The 22,801-nt window shown below is 35.4% G+C and overlaps 2 protein-coding genes across 2 annotated transcripts; both read left to right on the plus strand.

The window, feature by feature from the left end:
* Positions 1–5,149: 5,149 nt before the first annotated feature.
* Positions 5,150–10,260, plus strand: LOC125803832 (tripartite motif-containing protein 16-like). Its single transcript, XM_049482149.1, has 6 exons — positions 5,150–5,770; positions 5,889–5,984; positions 6,367–6,600; positions 7,183–7,342; positions 7,731–7,790; positions 9,037–10,260. The coding sequence occupies exons 1-6, from the start codon at positions 5,180–5,182 to the stop codon at positions 9,573–9,575; spliced, it is 1,680 nt and encodes a 559-aa protein (XP_049338106.1). The 5' UTR covers positions 5,150–5,179; the 3' UTR covers positions 9,576–10,260.
* A 6,778-nt stretch (positions 10,261–17,038) lies between these two features.
* LOC111189792 (tripartite motif-containing protein 16-like) lies at positions 17,039–22,480 on the plus strand. Its single transcript, XM_049482123.1, has 6 exons — positions 17,039–18,510; positions 18,629–18,724; positions 19,108–19,341; positions 19,954–20,113; positions 20,504–20,563; positions 21,666–22,480. The coding sequence occupies exons 1-6, from the start codon at positions 17,929–17,931 to the stop codon at positions 22,199–22,201; spliced, it is 1,668 nt and encodes a 555-aa protein (XP_049338080.1). The 5' UTR covers positions 17,039–17,928; the 3' UTR covers positions 22,202–22,480.
* Positions 22,481–22,801: the final 321 nt, after the last annotated feature.

Consider the following 22,801-nt stretch of genomic DNA (forward strand, 5'->3'; position numbering starts at 1 on the left):
AAATAGTACTAAGTTCTGCTGTTAGAATGTAAAAACAACATATTGATAGATTCATACTGGATTAAAAAGTTCAACTTAATTTTGCTGTCAAAGTATAAACACTGCAAATTCATACCGGATTAAAAAAAACTTCAAGCAATTGCATTCAGACTGTAATAAAATTCATACTGGATTAAAATTACTCCACAACTATTTATATTAGACTATAAAAACTGCACACACTGCAGATATACGAAAAAAAAAATACTATAGATTTTTCCTGTCAGACTGTTAAACTGCAAACACTGCAGATTTATACTGGGTTAAAATACAAAACTCCAGACAATTGCTGACAGACTGTAAAAAAACTCATACTGGATTAAAATCACAAATAATAATCAGAGTGTGAAAACTACACACAGCACAGGTTCCTCGGTTTACTGAATTCAAATCACCCAACAATTACAGGCATCAGACTGTAAAAACGACATACTGCAGATTCATACTGGATTAAAATAAAAACTGCAGACATGTCAGACTGTGAAAACTATATGCTTCGCAAATTCATACTGGATTAAAAATTACTACCGACTTTTGCTCTCAAACTACAAACACGTCAGATTCATACCGGATTAAAATACAATTTTCAGACAGTTGCTCTTCTTGGATTAAATCACTCCACAGCTAATTATATTAAACTGTAACCACTACCAACAGCACCAAATCACGCCACAATTAATAAAATCTGACTATAAAAACCACACGCACACTGCAGATTCATACCGGATTAAAAACTGCTAAAATATTTTACCCAAATTACCCAACAATAAATGAAATCAGATGGTAAAAACTACACAAATTGCAGATTCATACTGGATAAAAATCACCAAACAATGAATGAAATCAGACTATAAAACACACAAACACATGCACTGGAGATTCATACTGGATTACAATCACCCATCAATGAATGAAATCAGACTATACAAAAGACAAAACACATGCACTGCAGATTCATACTGGATTAAAATCACCACTATAAATCAGACTATAAAAACCACACCAACACAGTGCAGATTCATACTGGATTACAATTTACTCAACAATTAATGAAATCAGATATTAAAAACTACACAAATTGCAGATTCATACTGGAATAAAATTACCACACAATTAATAAAATCAGACTATAAAAAACACACACACACTGCAGATTCATACTGGATTACAATCACCAAACAGTTAATGAAATCAGACTCTAAAAACCACACCAACACACTGCAGATTCATACTGGGTTATAATTACTCAACAATTAATGAAATCAGATGGTAAAAGTATACAAATTGCAGATTCATACTGGATTATAATTACTCAACAATTAATGAAATCAGATGGTAAAAACTATACAAATTGCAGATTCATACTGGATTAAAAACACTCCAGATAATTGCTATCAGACTATAAATAGTACACAAACTGCAAATTCATACTGGATTAAAATCACAGGTCTTGCCACAGACTGATCCAGGCACATCTTGCCTAGAAGAGATATTGTTTAGATATCCATATATATTTTTTTTACATTTTTACACGCTATCATTTTTGTATTCCTACAATGAATATCTTAACAGTGTTTTATTGTCCTTTATAACCTCAGTATCAGTATTAATGATTATAAAATTAAACTGAATTAAATTGAACAGTAAAACATGTGGGTAACAGTATGTCATACTTGTATCCTACCGCTCATTGCATTAGGTCAGGCTTCAGGATCGCTAAAATAAACATTCCTTCTGAGTGATCTCACACATTATTGATTTATTACTAATAAATTTGATTTGCGATCAATAAATCTAAACGTCCCCCACTAAAAACTGCACCGGCACGTGTATACCAGCTGAGATCATTCCAAACCTGTTTCAGTGTTTCTTCTTTTCCTCTTTTATAACTTCCTAAAATTGTGAGTCAGAAGCAGAACCAGTAAAATAGCTCAGCTCGTGTGTGTGACTTATTTAATTTTATTGATAATTTACAGGCTTTTCACATTAACAGCCTTCTCTATGCTTCGCTAGTTAATTCCAAACCGCAGGCTGTTAAAAACAAGCTAGAATTCAGGCCAAGAAATGCCCTGGTGTACAATATTTATTACACCTCCCTCCGGAAACGGCCAGAACTGACCCCGTAATCACATCACTTTCGGATATTGGCGTTTTACACCTCCCTGGTGAGCAGGAATGGTTTTAGCAGAGTGGTGGTGGTGGTGTTGGGGTGTTATAACAGGTAAGGAAACAGACGTTTGAGGGTGGGAATGTGTTAGCAGTGGTTATGGGTCTATTGAGACTGGGCCTGAGCGCTGTAGAAAACCGTAGAAGTAGAATTCGAGGTAAGTGTAAATGCTGAAAAAGGTCATGAGTTGAAAAGGTGGTTCGTTTATACCGTCTAAATTGGAGAAAAGGAGAAAAGCAACAGTTTAAGACGATTTGAGAATGCTAAAACAAGTTAAAATACAATACTTACCAAAGGGAGTGTTACTAAATACCTACCATGAATATCTACAGCTCTGAAAAAAAAGGAATCACTTTAAAAATGAGGAGTTTCTTTGATTTTACCAAATTAAAAACCTCTGGAATATAAGGAAGAGGAAGATGGATGATCACAAACCATCAAACCACCAAACTGAACTGCTTGAATTTTTGAACCAGGAGTAAAGGCATACAGTTATCCAAAAGCAGTGTGTAAGACTGGTGGAGGAGAACATGATGCCAAGATGCAACTGTGATTTAAAAACCAGGGTTATTCCACCAAATATTGATTTCTGGACTCCTAATACTTTATGAATATAAACTTTTTCTTTTCATCATTTGAGGTCTGAAAGCTCTCTCTCCTGTAAAGCTGTTTTGGAAATACTTGTTTTTAATTGGACAGCGACGATATGTGTTTTTTTACTAGATTTTGGGAATATCTAAACATTGGAGGAGACTACAGCCTTTAAACTACATTATTTAAATAAGTCAGATTTTAGTAAGCGACACTGGGCCTACAAAACACCTCAAATCAATGGAAGTCCCCAAATGTAATGAAAGGATTTCACCATCATCAGTGATTTCAGGGTGATTTTAAGGCCTGAAGGAGACCTCTGGTGGTGGAGGTGAGATGTGCAGCATGTGAGCCGCAAATAAAATAATATAATAATAATAATAATAATAATAATAATAATAATAATAATAATAATAATAATAATAATAATAATAGGTATGATTTAGTCACTTATATTAAAAGATATTATTCATTTTGGTTAACATTGGGTTTATATATATTTTAAATAAAAAATATTGTATTTTTACAATATATCAATATATATATATATATATATTGTTTTTGTTTATATATTTTCCTCTGTGCTGCTGTAACATTGCAAAATTCCCCATTGTGGGATTAATAAAGGATTATCTTATCTTACCTTATCTTATCTTCTACATTTATTTATTTTTTCCAGATTTATTTATTGATTGATATATTTCTACATGTATTTATTTAATTCCAGATTTCTTCATTCATTTATTCCTGCATCTCTGTGTTATGCCCAACTTTGGAGTAGTTAGAAAATGGTTGCTTTTGTCTGATTCGCTAGTTGACCAATCCTGCTTTAGAGCAAGCATAGAACCGCCTACCTAATTAACATACAAATTGTCAACTACTATGGATCTACTACTCAGCAGTGTTGGGCACGTTACTTTGAAAAAGTAATTAGTTATAGTTACTCGTTACTTCTCCAAAAAGGTAACTGAATTACTAACGGAGTTACTCCACTATAAATGTAACTAGTTACCAGTAAAATTAACTATCGCGTTACTTTTATTATTCGCCCGACAAAAAAAGGAAATCAATTGTGTATTTACTATTATTATTAGAAAAATAACAAACGAAAAAAAAAACTAAATGTTCACAAAAATATAATCTAACGAATTTCAAAAAAAAAAAAAAGAAATTCTCCACACGGCCAAAGAAAATTACTAAAACTTGTAATACTGAAAAAAAAAAACGGAAAAAAACGGAAAAACGCGTATGGGGATGAAATTAAACAAACCAAGCCACACTCAAAGGAAATATGTGTATATGAACAAAACAAAATAATGGACAAAAACAACAATCTAATGACCGTTAAAATGGTATTATACAACAGTTTAACAGCTGGATCAAACAGCTTCACCAAGAGAAAGCAGCAGCACCACAAAAACCGGAGCAGCTAAAAAGAGCTTAACGTCCTTAAATCGGAACTTGGGCTGTCCACGGCAATCACTGAATTAATTAGTGCAGCAAATCGTCACAATTGTGCCAAACCACAGGCACAGCGGCCAGAAGCTCAAGTTCACCGGAAAGAGGAGGGGTTAACCAGGGCAAAGCGAAGAAAAAAAAAAGTTCATAGAGCGGCTAAAGTAACATGCAGTAACGGGGTGTCGGAAATTGTAACGCCGTTACTCCCAACACTGCTACTCAGCAATAATCTAAACTGAAGGGCTGTATTATTTCTAATAACATAAATTTCGGATCAGTATTGGCTAAAACTCAGCATTAAGAGACTCTCAGTAGCTAAGCAGACTTCTCTGTTCTCATTCTTTAATGCTCAGGACCCCACAGGACTGACACTGATTAGCATGGTGGTGGTGTATGAGGTGTTAGTGTGTGTTGTGCTGGTACGAGTGTATCAGACACAGCAGTGCTGCTGGAGTTTTTAAACACACTCCTGCAGCTCTGAAAGGGCTTGTTAATGAGCTGATTATTTGGGTGTTTGAGAGGTTCAAGCTGCCAATGTTGGGTTATTGAACAACTTTGTTGAGTCCAAATTGTCTTATCTTGTCTACGCTTCTGAATATTTGGTGCAATTACACATTCTCACCAGAGAGGTCTCCAAATCCCCAAATCTCACAAACGTGCAGTCTGTCTTTTTAAGTGAGAGTGAAAGTAAAATCTGATCATTCCCTGGATTATCTGCAGGTGTGTGAGTGTGTGAATCGGTGTGTGTCGTGTCTGGATCTACAGTTTTGTCACTAAAGTAAGTTTTCCTGAGTCTGTACAATAATTCCTGTTTGAGTCAGACAGTGTGAGTATTGTAATCTTGGCTAATAAGAAGAATTACAGGATAGTTCTGTTCACTTCCCTCCAACAGAGAACCAGGAAACAAAATCTTCACACTGTAAAATGGCAGAAGCTGGTATTTTGGTAGTTCAGGATGAGTTCAGCTGTTCAGTCTGCCAGGATCTCCTGAAGAATCCAGTGGCTATTCCCTGTGGACACAGTTTCTGTATGGTGTGTATTAATGGGTGCTGGGATGAGGAGGATCAGAAGAAGATCTACAGCTGCCCTCACTGCAGACACACCTTCACCTCAAGACCTGTTGTGAGTAAGAACACCATGCTGGCTGAGGGGATGGAGAAACTGAAGAAGACGAGACTCCAGGCTGCTCCTCCTGATCACTCTTCTGCTGATCCTGAAGATGTGGAGTGTGATTTCTGTACTGGGAGAAAACACAAAGCCGTCCAGTCCTGCCTGGTGTGTCTGGCCTCTTTCTGTGAAGCTCACCTCCAGCCTCACTACCAATCTCCAGCCTTTAAGAAGCACAAGCTGGTCAAAGCCTCCAGACGACTCCAGGAGCAGATCTGCTCTCAGCACGATAAACTGCTGGAGGTTTACTGTTGCACTGACCAGCAGTGTATCTGCATGCTGTGTATGCTGGATGACCATAGAGGACATGATACAGTGTCACTTGCAGCAGAAAGATCTGAGAAACAGGTCAGTGTGTAAATGGAGTAGCTGCTCCAGATTATGGGACCTAATACCTTCACCTGTCCCATGACATGTGGCATTTTATTTTTTAATTATTGTGTTTTGTTGGTTGGTTTATTTGCAGAAGCAGGTGGTGGAAACACAGAGTAAATACAAGGAGAGAATCCAGGAGAGAGAGAAGGAGCTTCAGGAGTTAATAGAAGCTGTGGAGAATCACAAGGTGATTTTTTTAAATAAGTAGAAGAATAAAGATCTGATTTCCCATTAAGGGTAATTATTTAATTACTTAACTAAAGGTGTCCTCATTTTTAAAATGTCATTTAAAGTCACATTTTATTTTAGTTTTAGTCATCAATTATTAAAATTAAATCATCTTTACAGCTTCATGAGTTAAGAAAAGCCACAGCATGAAGTTTGGGTTTATGCAATATTTATGTCACATCTTATTCTGTGAGACTATTGGCTGGTTGCAAATAAAAAATCTGACTACTTATAAACTCTGATGTTCCTCAGTAATCGGATTATGAAGTGCATGTAAATCCACTTATTGATATGAATGAACTGCTCCTAACATTCTCCTCTCTCTGTGATTCCACTACCAGCGCTCTGCTCAGACAGCAGTGGAGGACAGTGAGAAGATCTTCACTGAGATGATCCTCTCCATTGAGAGAAGACGCTCTGAGGTGATGCAGATGATCAGAGATCAGGAGAAAGCTGCAGTGAGTGAAGCTGAAGAACGTCTGAAGAGACTGGAGCAGGAGATCACAGAGCTGAAGAGGAGAGATGCTGATCTGGAGAAGCTTTCATTCACAGAGGATCACATCCATTTCCTCCAGGTAACAGACTCTGTTTTTCTCTACAAATACAAAGTTAATTTTAGACTGTTTACACCATTTTTTAAATGTGATCTATATCTGATATTAGCCTGAACAGTTCTTAAACTGAAGCTCATGCACTAAAGAGCAGAGCTTCACATGAAGGTTCGGTTTCACCAGTGACTGAAAGCTGATCTTAACAGAGAATGAGTTCCAGCTCACTGTAAAAAAGGGCATGTTGTTTGGCCACGCCCTCCTCTTTAATGTCTGTCCTTTATCTTTTTTGTTTAAACAATTTTAAGTTATCTCTCTATCACACCAATGAATCCCTCATTACCTGCTGTTGTCCATTTTCCCTTATGCTCAATGTAAGTTTTGACGTAAATGTTGCATGAATTCTGATCGGTCTTGGATATTGGATATGTATCAGATTTCAATAACACAGATTTTTTTTTCCTTTCACACTGTCTCATACATAATTAATCTGAATCATGAATGACTAATAAGATCAGATTTAGGCCAGATTTTACCTGGTTTAATTCAATATAAATATAATTTAGAAATTGTTGAAGGTATTATGTGTTTGTTTTTTTCTACATGTAGAGTTTTCAGACTCTCTCAGCTCCTCCTGGATCTTCAGCATCACCTGCTTTTACTCTCAGTCCTCTCAACACTTTTGAAGTTGTTATGAAGTCTGTTTCTCAGCTGAGAGTAAAACTAGACAAATTCTGGAAAAAGGAATTTGAGAAGACATCAGCTGCAGGTATATTAAATAAATCTCATCACATTTTCTATGTAAATATATGAAATGATAAGTCCATAAATAGTCATTCTGCACTCAGTACCTCATAATGACAAAGTAAAAACAATTTAGGATTTTTTTAAAAGTAAAAGTCTGAAGAGTTTCAGAATGCGCTGTAGTTTCTTCTCTAAATCCTGATGAAGTGGTCAGTAGTTTCTGGACTGAAGTGGTTGAGACTGTATATAAGGTGTGACTTTATTGTGATTGAAAGTCCAGGTAGGGTAGATTAAGACTCTACATCTACATGGAGAGAAAATCCAGTATTAGATTATTTTAATGTTGTAGTAAATGTACAGAGGGAACAGAAGCTCAGTGATGCTGTGTAGTAACTGTGTACATTTTCCTGTAGTGAAGGAAGTGCAGATCATTCTTCCTCCTGAACCCCAAAGCAGAGAAGAGTTTCTGGAGTGTAAGTCCAGCCCTTTCTCTCTCTCTCTCTCTCTCTCTCTCTCTCTCTCTCTCTCTCTCTCTCTCTCTCTCTCCCCCTTTCATTCTCACAGACTCTCAGAAATAACACCACAATCTACAAATACACAAAGTTTAATCTGACATTTATACGACTATATTAAATAATTAACTGTTATATTTCAACTGCTTACGTATAAAGAAAAAAAACACCAACATTCCTTATGAACTTTGATTTTGTGATAATGGCCTATCATAGTTTTGTATTTATTTAGATAAAACACAAAATTTGTGTTTTATAATAAAAACAATGAACATTTTACTACAAATCTGCAATTATTATACAACTCAATTGATTCTCTGTATAATAGATTAAAAAATGAGTATGTTTTCTGGATTAGCGACTGTACTGAATCTCTGTGCAATAGTGAGCACTTGTATCCAGGCTGTTTCAGAGGCAAAGTGAACATGGAAAATTTTTAAATGCCCCAATCAAACACCAAACAACAAAGAACAGTAATTTGAAGTGCATCTACAAGCATAACCAAAAAACGTTCAGAAATGTATTGTTTTCTGGGATTAAACTGCAAATCACTTTCACTAATCTTTCCCCAAATATAGTCTCTGATCATCTTCTTTATTTATACTGATAAACTTCTTTATTTATACTGTAAAGTTCTACACAATTCTGGACTGTTCTGAAAACTTCTTGATAGTTCTCACAGTTCCAGAAGCTTCTGGAAGTCTTTAGTATACTCAGCACTTTATATTTCACAAATATTCATAAAAATAGATCAGTTTCAGATATGATTGTGCCAACCACTGAAGCAAAACCTATATTTTGTATATTCTATTTTTATTGTATTCTTTTTTTTATCCTATTTTATCTATATATCTATTTTAATAACAGCTCTTGGGTGTAAACTGGATCGTAAGATCACAATTTCGTTCCACCTCATGTACCACATGTGATGCGAATGACAATAAAATCTCCTTGAGTCCTTGAAAATTCTGGGGAATAAAAACATTTTTTTTTTTTTAAGAATTAGGAAAACACACTTAACACCTGAGAACAACAATATACATAAAATTGTTATGTTGTGTAATTGAATAATAATGAAAATAAATCTTTCTTTAACATAATCAAACACTTTTCATAGATGATTCCAGTATGTTCTCTGGTTATTCCAGTTTTAGGGGCTGTTTTTAGATCGTTTTCTAAAAGCTGATGGGTTTTCTCTCTCTTTCAGATTCCTGTCAGCTCACACTGGATCCAAACACAGCCAATAAACTCCTCCTCCTGTCTGAGAGGAACACAGTGGTGACCTGCAGCACCACAGTCCAGCCATATCCTGCCCATCCAGACAGATTTGATAGATGGATTCAGGTTCTGTGTAGAGAGAGTATGAGTGGACGCTGCTACTGGGAGGTTGAGTGGAGAGGAGATAGAGGGGTTTATATAGCAGTGTCTTATAAAAGCATCTCCAGGAAGGGATCAGGCAAGGAGTGTGTGTTTGGATGTAAGAATGATCAGTCTTGGAAATTGTTCTGTAATTCCTTCAGATACACATTCAGATACAATAACAGAGAAACTGTAATCTCCGGAGTGCCCGTCTCCTCTAGAGTAGGAGTGTATGTGGATCACAGGGCAGGAACTCTGTCCTTCTACAGCATCTCTGATACCATGACCCTCATCCACAGAGTCCAGACCACCTTCACTCAGCCGCTCTACGCTGGGTTTGAGTTGAGCTTCAACTCATCAGTAAATCTTTTACTTTCAGCAAAATAGATGAACATGCAGAACAAAGAGAAGAGCTGGATGAGATCAGATAAGAACTGCAGAATCTAGACTGTAGAGCTGATCTACAGTCAGTTAAATAGTTTAAACCGTTTATATCATTAACAGAGCTCACAGTAACAGAGTTCATATTTTAAACTTCATATTACAGAATTTTATTAATTTTTAACACATTATCATTTATTATAAACTGAATGAAAGATCACAATAAAATGTTTAAATTATTGTACTGTTGTTTTAACCTCAACATTTTTGTATTTAAACAAAGAGAGAGGAAATCTGTGTGTTAATGCTTTAACTTTAATTTTACAATTAATGTAATATCAAAAGGAAAGAACAAAATATACACAACATATAGTCAAATATAATAGAAAATATACATTTAACTTACTATACACTACACACATTAACTTACACTATGAAACACAGTTTTACAATATTGCACTGTTGATTGTTGCTTAAATTTAATATATTTATCATCGCTGTCACATAAAAACATTATATCTCCAAAGTAGCAACTTTACATTTCTATTTGCCCTTTCATCAGGAAATATTGACACAGTATGAAGATAAAGTATAAACATAAGATACAGTAGACATAAGGTTTTTGTGTTACAGCAGTTTTAAACTAATTATTCTAATATATGTGCTTCTATGTTGAGTTAATTTATTTGAGCATGTTATCATTTAACTCTACACAGTTCTCTGTATTAATTTGATTTTATTTGTAATGTACTCAGATTGTATTCCTGTAATCTTGTAATGTTGTGGGGTATATCTTATAAATAATAAAGTGGGAGCTGAAAGCTCAGAACAGAGGATCTAATTTGTCTAATTATTACTATTAGTTCTGGTTTTCAGAGCACTAGGAGCAGATGTCTGGGATAAATGGCTGAAGATGAAGCTGTTTTCTCATTGGTGTCTTTTGCAGCATTGAGCCTAGCATTCTTAGACTATGCTAGAACTAGAACAGATCCAATCAGGGTTATTATCACAACAATGGAAACAGAATATATAGAAATAAAAATATAATAAATACATTAACTTTAACTCTTCACACAACATAATTACACTGTTTTAAAATGTACTGACCAGTATCGGCGTATATAGATTTTTGATTAATCAACATCACTAAACTAATCCCTGTCAAAGGTGAGAAAAGTATCTCCATTCATTACTCTGTAGGTAGAAGTATAGATACTAGGGGTTAAAATACTTCAGTAGAAGTTGAAGTATCAACTCAAGCTTTTTACTCTTTAAGTAAAAGTATAAAAGTACTGGTTTCAAAACTGCTTAAAGTATAAAGTTAATGTAATGTAAGGGGGAAATAATAAAGCCATTAAGAACAAAAGCTTAGGCCGCGCCCACATCGTCCTATAGCGCACAAAAAACTATTTTTTATAAGCTATAATGACTATATTGTGCTATTAAAATGTTAATGTTGATAATATAATTTGGGATTTTGCACTAGGCTGTTCCCTGTTTTAGCTGCATATATTCTCATTGTAAATGAATGTATTTTAGTAGAATGTAAATATATTAAAGAAGCTTAGTTTGTCTGGAGTTTTTTCTGTAGCATAAAACCCATAAAGCTATAAAAACTGTGCTACTTTACTTCACCTACTGATTTCAAAAGACTAAAAGACATTTTTCTCTCTTTAAAGCTCTTAACAGATATGTTCTATTACATGAAATAAAGTTAACAATTAAAAAGGTTAAAAAGAAGAGAGGAGAATTAGCTCTGGAGAGTGTCTTCCGTGTTTATCAGATTGCTTCTAAGTGACTGAAATTAATGGGGTTTTATGGAGGATTTAAGCTATAAGTCTGAGTTTATAAGTGTTTTAGAATAATTAAAATAAAAACAGAACTATATCACATGATTCAGCACTGCAGAAACATTTTCTAAAGCTTTTAAACTCCAGTTATAAACCTTTTAAACTCCAGTTAGCTCTCTAACCACTCAGCACACATTAGCATCAATGCTAACTAGCTCCTCTCTTCTCTAGAACCTGTTTGATGTAGAAAAATTTACATTTAAAGGTAAACTTTCTTTGCTGTTTTAGTAAAATGAATCATTTTGATTTGTAAAATCAGAAGAATATTCAAAACAAGTAATTAGACTCTATTTTAACTTGGAGTTTTTAAAGGAGTTGAGGCTAATACTAATGCTAATGCTAATAACCATGAAGGAGGGGGCATGTTTGTTTACTTTGTGTTAGATCCTGTGCTGCACTGATATAGATTTAAACCCACAGTGATAATAAACGTATAGAATAAGTAATATAATAAACTCAGGTAATCAGAAGGACAGTAATTAGAAGAAGAGGAGAATTTAGCTTCAACAACAGAGTTTTAAACAGAAACAACACAGAAATATGGGGGTCTTGAGGAGCTCCATTTAACTTATATCCTCCACCTTAAACAGAAGAGGAGCTGGTAAATTAGCTAGTTAGATTATTAATAAATATTTACAGCTTCTCATTATCTCAGTGTTTTATTATATACATAAGAAACAAGTGAAATGGTTCTGTTTTACACCAGCCAGAGCTGTATAGAGAGAGAGAGAGTCGCTTCAGCTCCGTTTACTCCAATCTTCACTTTTTAACAGCAATGGCGACTCGTGGAGCTTCTCAATAGTTCCTGTAATTTAGCGACTAATACTAGCAGCCCCACAGAGCTGCAGCAGAGTACAGCGTTAGTGCTGCACTTTTACAGGATAAAACCATCAAATAACCTGATTTAATACTATCAGCACACCTGAATCTATTTAACATGTAGAGTACAGCATGATCCCCACTAAATTACTATCGTTAAGATCGTTAACAGAACAGATTAGGGTAAATTAGACAGAGCTAGATAAATAATCCTGTGTGTGTTTGTAGGTTTTGTATTCTTGTTACTGAATGTAACTACTCCATTAATTTTAAGATAAGACTATTAATTCTGAATAAATAAATAATATCATAAGGTCTGAATTCATGGAACTGATTTATATGAAGAATTGTATAGAGAATGTATAAATTAAATTAAGGCAAAAACAAAAAACAAAAAAACTATACACACTTATGGATTAATCATTTTTACTAACCCTTTGTTTTTGTTTTTATTCTGTTTTTATTTTATATTACATTTTATTGTTAATGACTGTTTACAATGTTGAGTTTGTCATTGTACATATTTTAAATGTCTCAGTGTAGCGGATGAGAATATAAATAATATTTTATTATTTAATTTCACATGAAATCCTTCTCTAATTATCTTTTTATTTATCTTTTTATTTTTGAGTATTTTTCTGTATTTCTGGGTATTATTTATTTTATACTTGTGATTTTTTTGGGGGCGATTTCAAGCTGTAATATTGATTTTAAGCTGAACTGCGGAGCAGACTTTTATTTTGAAATCGCGCCAGTTTTCAGTGTCAGCGCGGGCTTCTCCTCAGTTCGCGCTAAATACTGCTGAGGAGAGGTGGGTGTTTACTGTGCTCCTGATAAAATACTGTTTTAAAGCTGTTCAAGCACTTATAGTGCACTAAATCTGTACTCTTACATGTGTTTTAGTACTAAGACTAAGTTATCTCTGGTTGTGTGGGTAGTTCGTTTGTGTAGAGAGTTTTTTTAATTTAAGTAACTTACAGCAGACTTAGTGGAGTTAAGGGAGATACGGATACCAGTTAAGCTAATATGGTGTGCTTTTCTTCTCACAGCTGCATGTGTGTGTGTGTGAGAAGGACCAGAATTCACTCTATGCTGTGTTGTATGCTACTCTCATGCACAGATACTGCCACAGGTTAATTGGTTAATTGTCTAATTAATTTAGCTAATTGTTTAATTGCACCAGCTGTTTATTTTTATTGGAATTTGTTTTGTTATAATGAAATTAATGTTCAGAAAAGAAAAAAAATACGTCATTTACGGGAGTCTCTCTATATATGTGCGTATTATGGTAATGTATAATATTGTATTTTATTTCATAGCTATAGATATATTCTTAATTAATGTTTATTTTCATAACATAGTACTCTATATTTGTGATACAATATTTTATAATGTCTATTTTATTGTGTTTTATCAACCTGATGTAGAAAAAAAAAGTGTACATCAGTTCGCGCTAAATACTGCTGAGGAGAGCTGCATGTGTGTGTGTGAGAAGGACCAGAATTCACTCTATGCTGTGTTGTATGCTACTCTCATGCACAGGAACAGGAAATAGAGAGAATAAAACTCCCGTTGTATGGCAGAGTGTGTCCCGTGTTTCCATCATCGCATTCACAACGCAGAGGGTGGCCAAGCCTACTAGAAGAGAGAGAGAGGGACACACACACACTCAAACACGAGCCGGCTACATCAGTTTGAAAAGTTAAAATTATACAGACTTCTCATGAAATAAATGTGTTGTTGTTAGTACGTCAGAATCTGATTTTAAAACATCCCCAAACCACCATCAGTGTAATTATATCAGTTAACATTAGGATATAAAAGCTTTTTATTACAGTACGATAACCAAAGCTCATAAAAAAATACGTTTTCACATTTAAACAAAGCCTATCAATGGAATTACATGTACAGAAAGGATTTCTATATAAATATTGTAAATTACTGCATTCTTTAACTATTAATGACTAAAACTGCAGTTCTGTCTCAGTGTTTAAATTGCTGATATTAACTTTCTGGAACTATTGGAGCTCCTCATGGGTCTCGAGAACACCAAGCATTTAGGACTTCCGCTGTAGCGACTCTCTCTCTATACGGCTCTGACACTAGCTAGCTAACTGACTATATTATATAAAAGAGAGAGCGAGAAGGAGGGAGAAAGAAGGAGAGAGAAAGAAGGAGAGAGAGAAGTTAGGCTAAATAGCAGAACATAAGCTAGTTATAAACTGACACGCAGCTGAGGAGCTCAGTTCCCCAGAACCTGCAGAGCTTCAGACACAGCTGCAGAGAACGGCTTCACTTCAGCTTCAACTGGATCCAAACTGGACAGATAAGTGAATCTATCTGACTGACTTTAGTAAAGAGCAGTGGAGCTTCTGTGTTAGACGGAGTTTTAATGTCTAGTAGCCTCTGTGCTAGCTAACGCTAACAAACTAGCTAATGCTAACAGACTAGCAAACGCTAACCAGCAAGCTAACGCTAACAGGCTAGCTTAAGCTAAGCAGCAAACTAACTCTAAGCAACTAGCTAACGCTAACTGGCAAGCTAACGCTAAGCAACTAGCTAATGCTAACCAGCTAGCTAATGCTAACCGTTTGCTTTGGCTCAGTTAACCTACAGGAGAGAAACTCCTGTTTATGATTTAAACTACAGAACAGTGTGTGCTGAAGCCAAACGCTCAATACAGCCAAACAATTAAACAGTGTGGAAATCCCAGCTCCCTAACTAGTAAATATAGCCTTCGCATTTATATTACATTATGTGTTCATCTCGTAAATATAATATACTGCATGTTTTGAAGGCATTATTAATTGGGACTTGATAAAATACAGAATGTAAATTGATTATTTACAAAAAAATAGTTAGCTAACCTTTCTAACTCCTTCATTGATTTCACTGATTGAGTAAAAACTGCAGTAATAAGAAGCTCTAAATATCAGTTAATTGGTTAAGTTACCCACTGTTGTTACCAGATTCAGCGTTTTACCGAGCCCATTATTAGTGTGGGTGTGGTACTGAATCAGGTGTAAATGATAGAGATTAATAAATGTGTGTCTTGGTGCTAAAATGTGTGTGTAGTGTGTAAACAAAAAGTGATTAGGTTGTTGTGGGCTATTGTAATGCTGGTGTCTGGTGTGGCCGCTGTAATGAGTAAATGGCAAATTCTGTAGTTAGGAACTTTACTTACATTACTTATATTATTTATGATTATTAAAAATGACAGCCACACTCCCCTGGATATCTTTAAAATGTACTTTCCAGAGGATGCTCTGGCAGCCTGCTCAAGGAATAATCTGGACAATTTACACTGGAAAGAACTACTTTCCCACAGACTAGATTCTCTTATTACTCTGTAATGTCACTGACTGACTGAGGTAAGATACAATTGTTGTAATTTTATGTGTCAGGATTTTACCCATATTCTGTGTGTGTTTTAAATAATCTGTAAAAGAGTTTTCATTGCTTCTTTTTTTCTTACAATGCACACTTTCCAAATGTAAAAGTGTCTCAAACATTCATTGTTTGAGCCATTAGAATTCAAGTGAGTTTAGAGTACTAAAACATTTTTAAATAGTGTAATTCCAGGTAGCTTAACTCTGTATCATTATTATTGTGAATACATGGGGAGAGTACAAGCTAAAAATAAGTTGTGACCAAATATTGGCTTTAAATATCGGTCATCTGCCACTTGTGATCTTTAAATATTAGCATCGTCATCGGAAATTAAAAATACAATAAAGGTCGATCACTAGTCTATACATTCCTCTATATACACACAGTACTAAGGAGTGGTTCAGAGGGAGCCGTGCCATGTGTGGCTGTGCTGGGGGTGTGTGATGAGATGTTGGGAATTTTAAAGAAAAGCGTAAATCAGATTGATTCACACAGCATATAATTTAAAATGTCGTAAGTTCTTTGATTCTACTGATTTTCACGGTTCTAGCTAAAAAACTGTGACCTGCTGAGCCTTTCAATTTTTTTGCCTATGGGGAAATTTTTAGCTGAAAAATGCCCGCTGTAAGAAAACCGTACGAAGTATTGTTCCAAAAAGCACAAGCAACGTAATTCAGTGGTTGTAACATGAAAGCAGTAGGAGGAGAAGCATATAGAAAAACGCAAATAGAATAATAATAATAAGATTTTTTCCAAGCCAACTTAATAATTCTCAATCACAGTGGATATAAGTTGCCTAGCTGGTGAACTATCTCTGTTTTGTGTGTGAAAGCTGGTTAGCTATGCTAGTGTAAATAGCTGTAAATAAGATTAAATAGGCTGTTGGAATGCTAGGTTAGCATATCTAGCTACTTTATGATCAGTGTTCACAGCAGTAGCTACTTCAGACTGCATTTACTTTAAATATGATACGACCAGAAACCACTTAATATGAACTGCTCATACTACTACTACTACTACTACTACAGGTGCTGGTCAACGAATTAGAATAATTTGAAATAGTGCAATCATGAAATTCTTTGAATGCATTTTTTGTGCAGAAAGCAAATCAGGTGTTCACCGCACCTGTCCTACTCGTTAGACTAATCACAGAACTCGTTACCTGGAAAAAAATTTGCTCAGCTGAGCTTTCCAAAAGGCCCATTTAGGCCATTTAACTGTGACACTGTTGTTTTATTGAATTAGAATAATGGAGAAACCGTTTCATTGAATTAGAATAAATGCTCGAATTTTTGTTTTCTGTGAAGAGTGTTCACTGTGCAGTACAAAGTCAGGGTTGAGTAGATTGGTGCGGTTGGTGCGGTGATTTGCTTTCTGCACAAAAAATGCATTCAAAGAATTTCATGATTGCACTATTTCAAATTATTCTAATTCGTTGACCAGCACCTGTACTACTACTACTATACACACAGACACAGAGTGAGTTGACTGCAGTGTTTTAAAGGAACTGGGAGCTGAATGATCAGGAAGGTCAGTCAGATCTGGATTATAAGATATTAAACATATTAAACTATATAAATCAGTTTAGAATGTCATGTTATATTTTTTAAAAACTACATTTTACTACTTAGTAATAATCTGAACTGAAGGGTATTACTTATAATAACATAAATATCAGATCGGTATTGTCTAAAACTCAGCAATAAGAGTCTCTCAGTAGCTGAACAGACTTTAGTCCTGTCTCTGTTTCTCTTTCTTTAATGCTCAGGACCCCACAGGACTGCAGTAAAACTGATTAGCATGGTGGTGGTGTATGAGGTGTTAGTGTGTGTTGTGCTGGTAGAAGTGGATCAGACACAGCAGTGCTGCTGGAGTTTTTAAAACACTCCTGCAGCTCTGTAAGGGCTTGTTTTGTTAATGAGCTGATTATTTGGGCGTTTGAGAGGTTCAAGCTGCCAATGTTGGGTTCTTGAACACCCTTGTTGAGTCCAAATTCCATCTGATTGTTGTGTCTTATCTTGTCTACTCTTCTGAATATTCAGTGCAATTACACATTCTCACCAGAGAGGTCTCCAAATCCCCGTTCTCACAAACGTGCAGTCTGTTTCTTTAAGTGATAGTCAAAGTAAAATCTGATCCTTTCCGGTTTTCCCTGCAGGTTTTCCTGAGTCTCTACAATAATTCCTGTTTGAGTCAGACAGTGTGAGTATTGTTATCTTGGCTAATAAGAAGAATTACAGGATAGTTCTGTTCACTTCTCTCCAACAGAGAACCAGGAAACAAAATCTTCACACTGTAAAATGGCAGAAGCTGGTATTTTGATAGTTGAGGATGAGTTCAGCTGTTCGGTCTGCCTGGATCTCCTGAAGGATCCAGTGGCTATTCCCTGTGGACACAGTTTCTGTATGGTGTGTATTAAGAAGTGCTGGTATCAGAAGAAGATCTACAGCTGCCCTCACTGCAGACACACCTTCACCTCAAGACCTGTCGTGAGTAAAAACACCATGCTGGCTGAGGTGGTGGAGAAACTGAAGAAGACGAGACTCCAGGCTGCTCCTCCTGATCACTCTTCTGCTGATCCTGAAGATGTGGAGTGTGATTCCTGTACTGGGAGAAAACACAAAGCCGTCCAGTCCTGCCTGGTGTGTCTGGCCTCTTACTGTGAAACTCACCTCCAGCCTCACTACCAATCTCCAGCCTTTAAGAAGCACAAGCTGGTCAAAGCCTCCAGACGACTCCAGGAGCAGATCTGCTCTCAGCACGATAAACTGCTGGAGGTTTACTGTCGCACCGACCAGCAGTGTATCTGCATCCTGTGTACCATGGATGACCATAGAGGACATGATACAGTGTCACTTGCAGCAGAAAGATCTGAGAAACAGGTCAGTGTGTAAATGGAGTAGATACTCCAGATTATAGGACCTAATACCATCACCTGTCCCATGACATGTGGCATTTTATTTTTTAATTAATGTGTTTTGTTTGTTGGTTTATTTGCAGAAGCAATTGGTGGAAACACAGAGGAAATACAAGGAGAGAATCCAGCAGAGAGAGAAGGAGCTTCAGGAGTTAATAGAAGCTGTGGAGAATCACAAGGTGATTTTTTAAATGAGTAGAAGAATAAAGATCTGATTTCTCCCATTAAGGGTAATTATTTAATTATTAAACTAAAGGTGTCCTCATTTTTAAAATGTCATTTAAAGTCACATTGTATTTTAGTTTTAGCCATCAGTTATCAAAATTAAATCATCTTTATAGCTTCATGAGTTAAGAAAAGCCACAGCATGAAGTTTGGGTTTACGCAATATTTATGTCACGTCTTATTCTGTGAGATTATTGGCTGGTTGCAAATAAAAAATCTGACTACTGATAAACTCTGATGTTCCTCAGTAATCAGATTATGAAGTGCATGTAAATCCACTTATTGATGTGAATGAACTGCTCCTAACATTCTCCTCTCTCTGTGATTCCACTACCAGCGCTCTGCTCAGACAGCAGTGCAGGACAGTGAGAAGATCTTCACTGAGATGATCCTCTCCATTGAGAGAAGACGCTCTGAGGTGAGGCAGATGATCAGAGATCAGGAGAAAGCTGCAGTGAGTCGAGCTGAAGAATGTCTGAAGAGACTGGAGCAGGAGATCACAGAGCTGAAGAGGAGAGATGCTGATCTGGAGAAGCTTTCATTCACAGAGGATCACATCCATTTCCTCCAGGTAACAGACTCTGTTTTTCTCCCCAAATACAAAGTTTATTTTAGACTGTTTACACCATCTTTTTAATGTGATTTATATCTGATATTAGTCTGAACAGTTCTTAAACTGAAGCTTATGCACTAAAGTTTCACCAGTGACTGAAAGCTGAGCTTAACAGAGAAGAGTTCCAGCTCACTTTAAATAAGGGCATGTAATTTAGCCTCTTTCTGTCATTCATTTCTTTTGTTTAAACAATTCTAAACTTTTTATTTTTCTTTGATCTTTTCTTTGAGCCAGCTAATGGCTGTGTTCAGCAATTTCATTGGAAATATATTTTCCAATATATTTCTACCACTGAAACCCTCCCTCACTGCTGTTGTCCATTTTCCCTTATGCTCAATGTAAGTTTTGACGTAAATGTTGCATGAATTCTGATCGGTCTTGGATATTGGATATGTATCAGATTTCAAGAACAGATTTTTTTTCCTTTCACACTGTCTCATACATAATTAATCTGAATCATGAATGACTAATAAGATCAGATTGAGGCCAGATTTTACCTGGTTTAATTCAATATAAATATAATTTAGAAATTGTTGAAGGTATTATGTGTTTGTGTTTTTCTACATGTAGAGTTTTCAGACTCTCTCAGCTCCTCCTGGATCTTCAGCATCACCTGCTTTTACTCTCAGTCCTCTCAACACTTTTGAAGTTGTTATGAAGTCTGTTTCTCAGCTGAGAGTAAAACTAGACAAATTCTGGAAAGAGGAATTTGAGAAGACATCAGCTGCAGGTATATTAAATAAATCTCATCACATTTTCTATGTAAATATATGAAATGATAAGTCCATAAATAATCATTCTGCACTCAGTACCTCATAATGACAAAGTAAAAACAATTTAGGATTTTTTAAAAAGTAAAAGAGTGTGAAGAGTTTCAGAATGCACTGTAGGTTCTTCTCTAAATCCTGATGAAGTGGTCAGTAGTTTCTGGACTGAAGTGGTTGAGACTGTATATAAGGTGTGACTTTATTGTGATTGAAAGTCCAGGTAGGGTAGATTAAGACTCTACATCTACATGGAGAGAAAATCCAGTATTAGATTATTTTAATGTTGTAGTAAATGTACAGAGGGAACAGAAGCTCAGTGATGCTGTGTAGTAACTGTGTACATTTTCCTGTAGTGAAGGAAGTGCAGATCATTCTTCCACCTGAACCCAAAAGCAGAGAAGAGTTTCTGCAGTGTAAGTCCAGCCCTTTCTCTCTCTCTCTCTCTCTCTCTCTCTCTCTCTCTCTCTCTCTCTCTCTCTCTCTCTCTCTCTCTTTAATCCTTTAATTCTCACACACTCAGAAATAACACCACAATGTACAAATACACAAAGTTTAATCTGACATGTATACGTCTATATTAAATAATTAACTGTTATATTTCAACTGCTTACGTATAAACTTGATAAAAAAACACCAACATTCATGAACTTTGATTTTGTGATAATGGCCTATCATAGTTTTGTATTTATTTAGATAAAACACAAAATTTGTGTTTTACGATAAAAACAATGAACATTTTACTACAAATCTGCAATTATTATACAACTCAATCGATTCTCTGTATAATAGATTAATTAGCAATTAATTAGCAACTGTACTGAATCTCTGTGCAATAGTGAGCACTTGTATCCAGGCTGTTTCAGAGGCAAAGTGAACATGGAAAATTTTAAAATGCCCCAATTAAACACCAAACAACAAAGAACAGTAATTTTAAAGTGCATCTACAAGCACAAACAAAAATGTTCAGAAATGTATTGTTTTCTGAGATTTGTGACTAAACTGCAAACTTTCACCAATCTTTCCCCAAATATAGTCTCTGATTATCTTTTTTATTTATACTTATATTTAAACTTCTGATCAGTCCTATAAAATTCTAGAAAGTTCTACACAATTCTGGACAGTTCTGAAAACTTATTTATAGTTCTCACAGTTCCAGAAGCTTCTGGAAGTCTTTAGTATACTCAGCACTTTATATTTCACAAATATTCATAAAAATAGATCATTTTCAGATTTGATTGTGCCAACCACTAAAGCAAAATTTCTGTGGAATAAAACCCTTTTTATTTTTATTTTAGCCACAAAGAATTAGGAAAACACACTTAACACCAGAGAACAAAAATATAAATAAAGTTGTTATGTTGTGTAATTGAATAATAATGAGAATAAATATATATATTTTTTAACATAATCAAACACTTTTCATAGATACTTCCAGTATCTTCTCTCATGATTCCAGTTTTAGGGGCTGTTTTTAGATAATTTTCTAAAAGCTGATGGGTTTTCTCTCTCTTTCAGATTCCTGTCAGCTCACACTGGATCCAAACACAGCAAATTATCTTCTCCTCTTGTCTGAGAGGAACACAGTGGTGACCGGCAGCGACACAGTCCAGCCATATCCTGACCATCCAGACAGATTTGATAGATGGCCTCAGGTTCTGTGTAGAAAGAGTGTGAGTGGACGCTGCTACTGGGAGGTTGAGAGGAGAGGAGATAGAGGGGTTGATATAGCAGTGTCTTATAAAAGCATCTCCAGGGAGGGAGGGGGCGGGGAGTGTTTGTTTGGTAATAATGATCAGTCTTGGAGATTGGCCTGTAATTCCTCCAGATACACATTCAGATACAATAACAGAAATACAGAAATCTCCGGAGTGCCCGTCTCCTCTAGAGTAGGAGTGTATGTGGATCACAGGGCAGGAACTCTGTCCTTCTACAGCATCTCTGATACCATGACCCTCATCCACAGAGTCCAGACCACCTTCACTCAGCCGCTCTACGCTGGGTTTTGGTTGGGCTCCGACTCATCAGTAAATCTTTTACTTTCAGCAAAATAGATGAACATGCAGAACAAAGGGAAGAGCTGGATGAGATCAGATAAGAACTGCAGAATCTAGACTGTAGAGCTGATTAAATAAAGTTATAATAGTGCTGGGAGATATTGTTAATATAAATAATCATAATTCTGAACGGTAATTACGTCTGTCCCAGATTAGAACTGCAGGTACATTTCCTGTATGGAAAGATTTATTCAGATTTAGCGTTAAATAGTTTAAACCGTTTATATCATTAACAGAGCTCACAGTAACAGAGTTCATATTTTAAACTTCATATTACAGAACTTTATTCATTTCTAACACATTATCATTTATTATAAACTGAATGAAAGATCACAATAAAATGTTTAAATTATTATACTGTTGTTTTATCCTCAACATTTTTATATTTAAACAAAGAGAGAGGAAATCTGTGTTAATGCTTTAACTTTAATTTTACAATTAATGTAATATCAAAAGGAAAGAACAAAATATATACAACATATAGTCAAATATAATAGAAAATATACATTTAACTTACTGTACACTACACACATTAACTTACACTATGAACACAGTTTTACAATATTGCACTGTTGATTGTAGCTTAAATTTAATATA

This window comes from Astyanax mexicanus, chromosome 8 (genome assembly GCF_023375975.1).
Source record: "Astyanax mexicanus isolate ESR-SI-001 chromosome 8, AstMex3_surface, whole genome shotgun sequence".
NCBI classification, from domain to species: Eukaryota; Metazoa; Chordata; class Actinopteri; order Characiformes; family Acestrorhamphidae; genus Astyanax; species Astyanax mexicanus.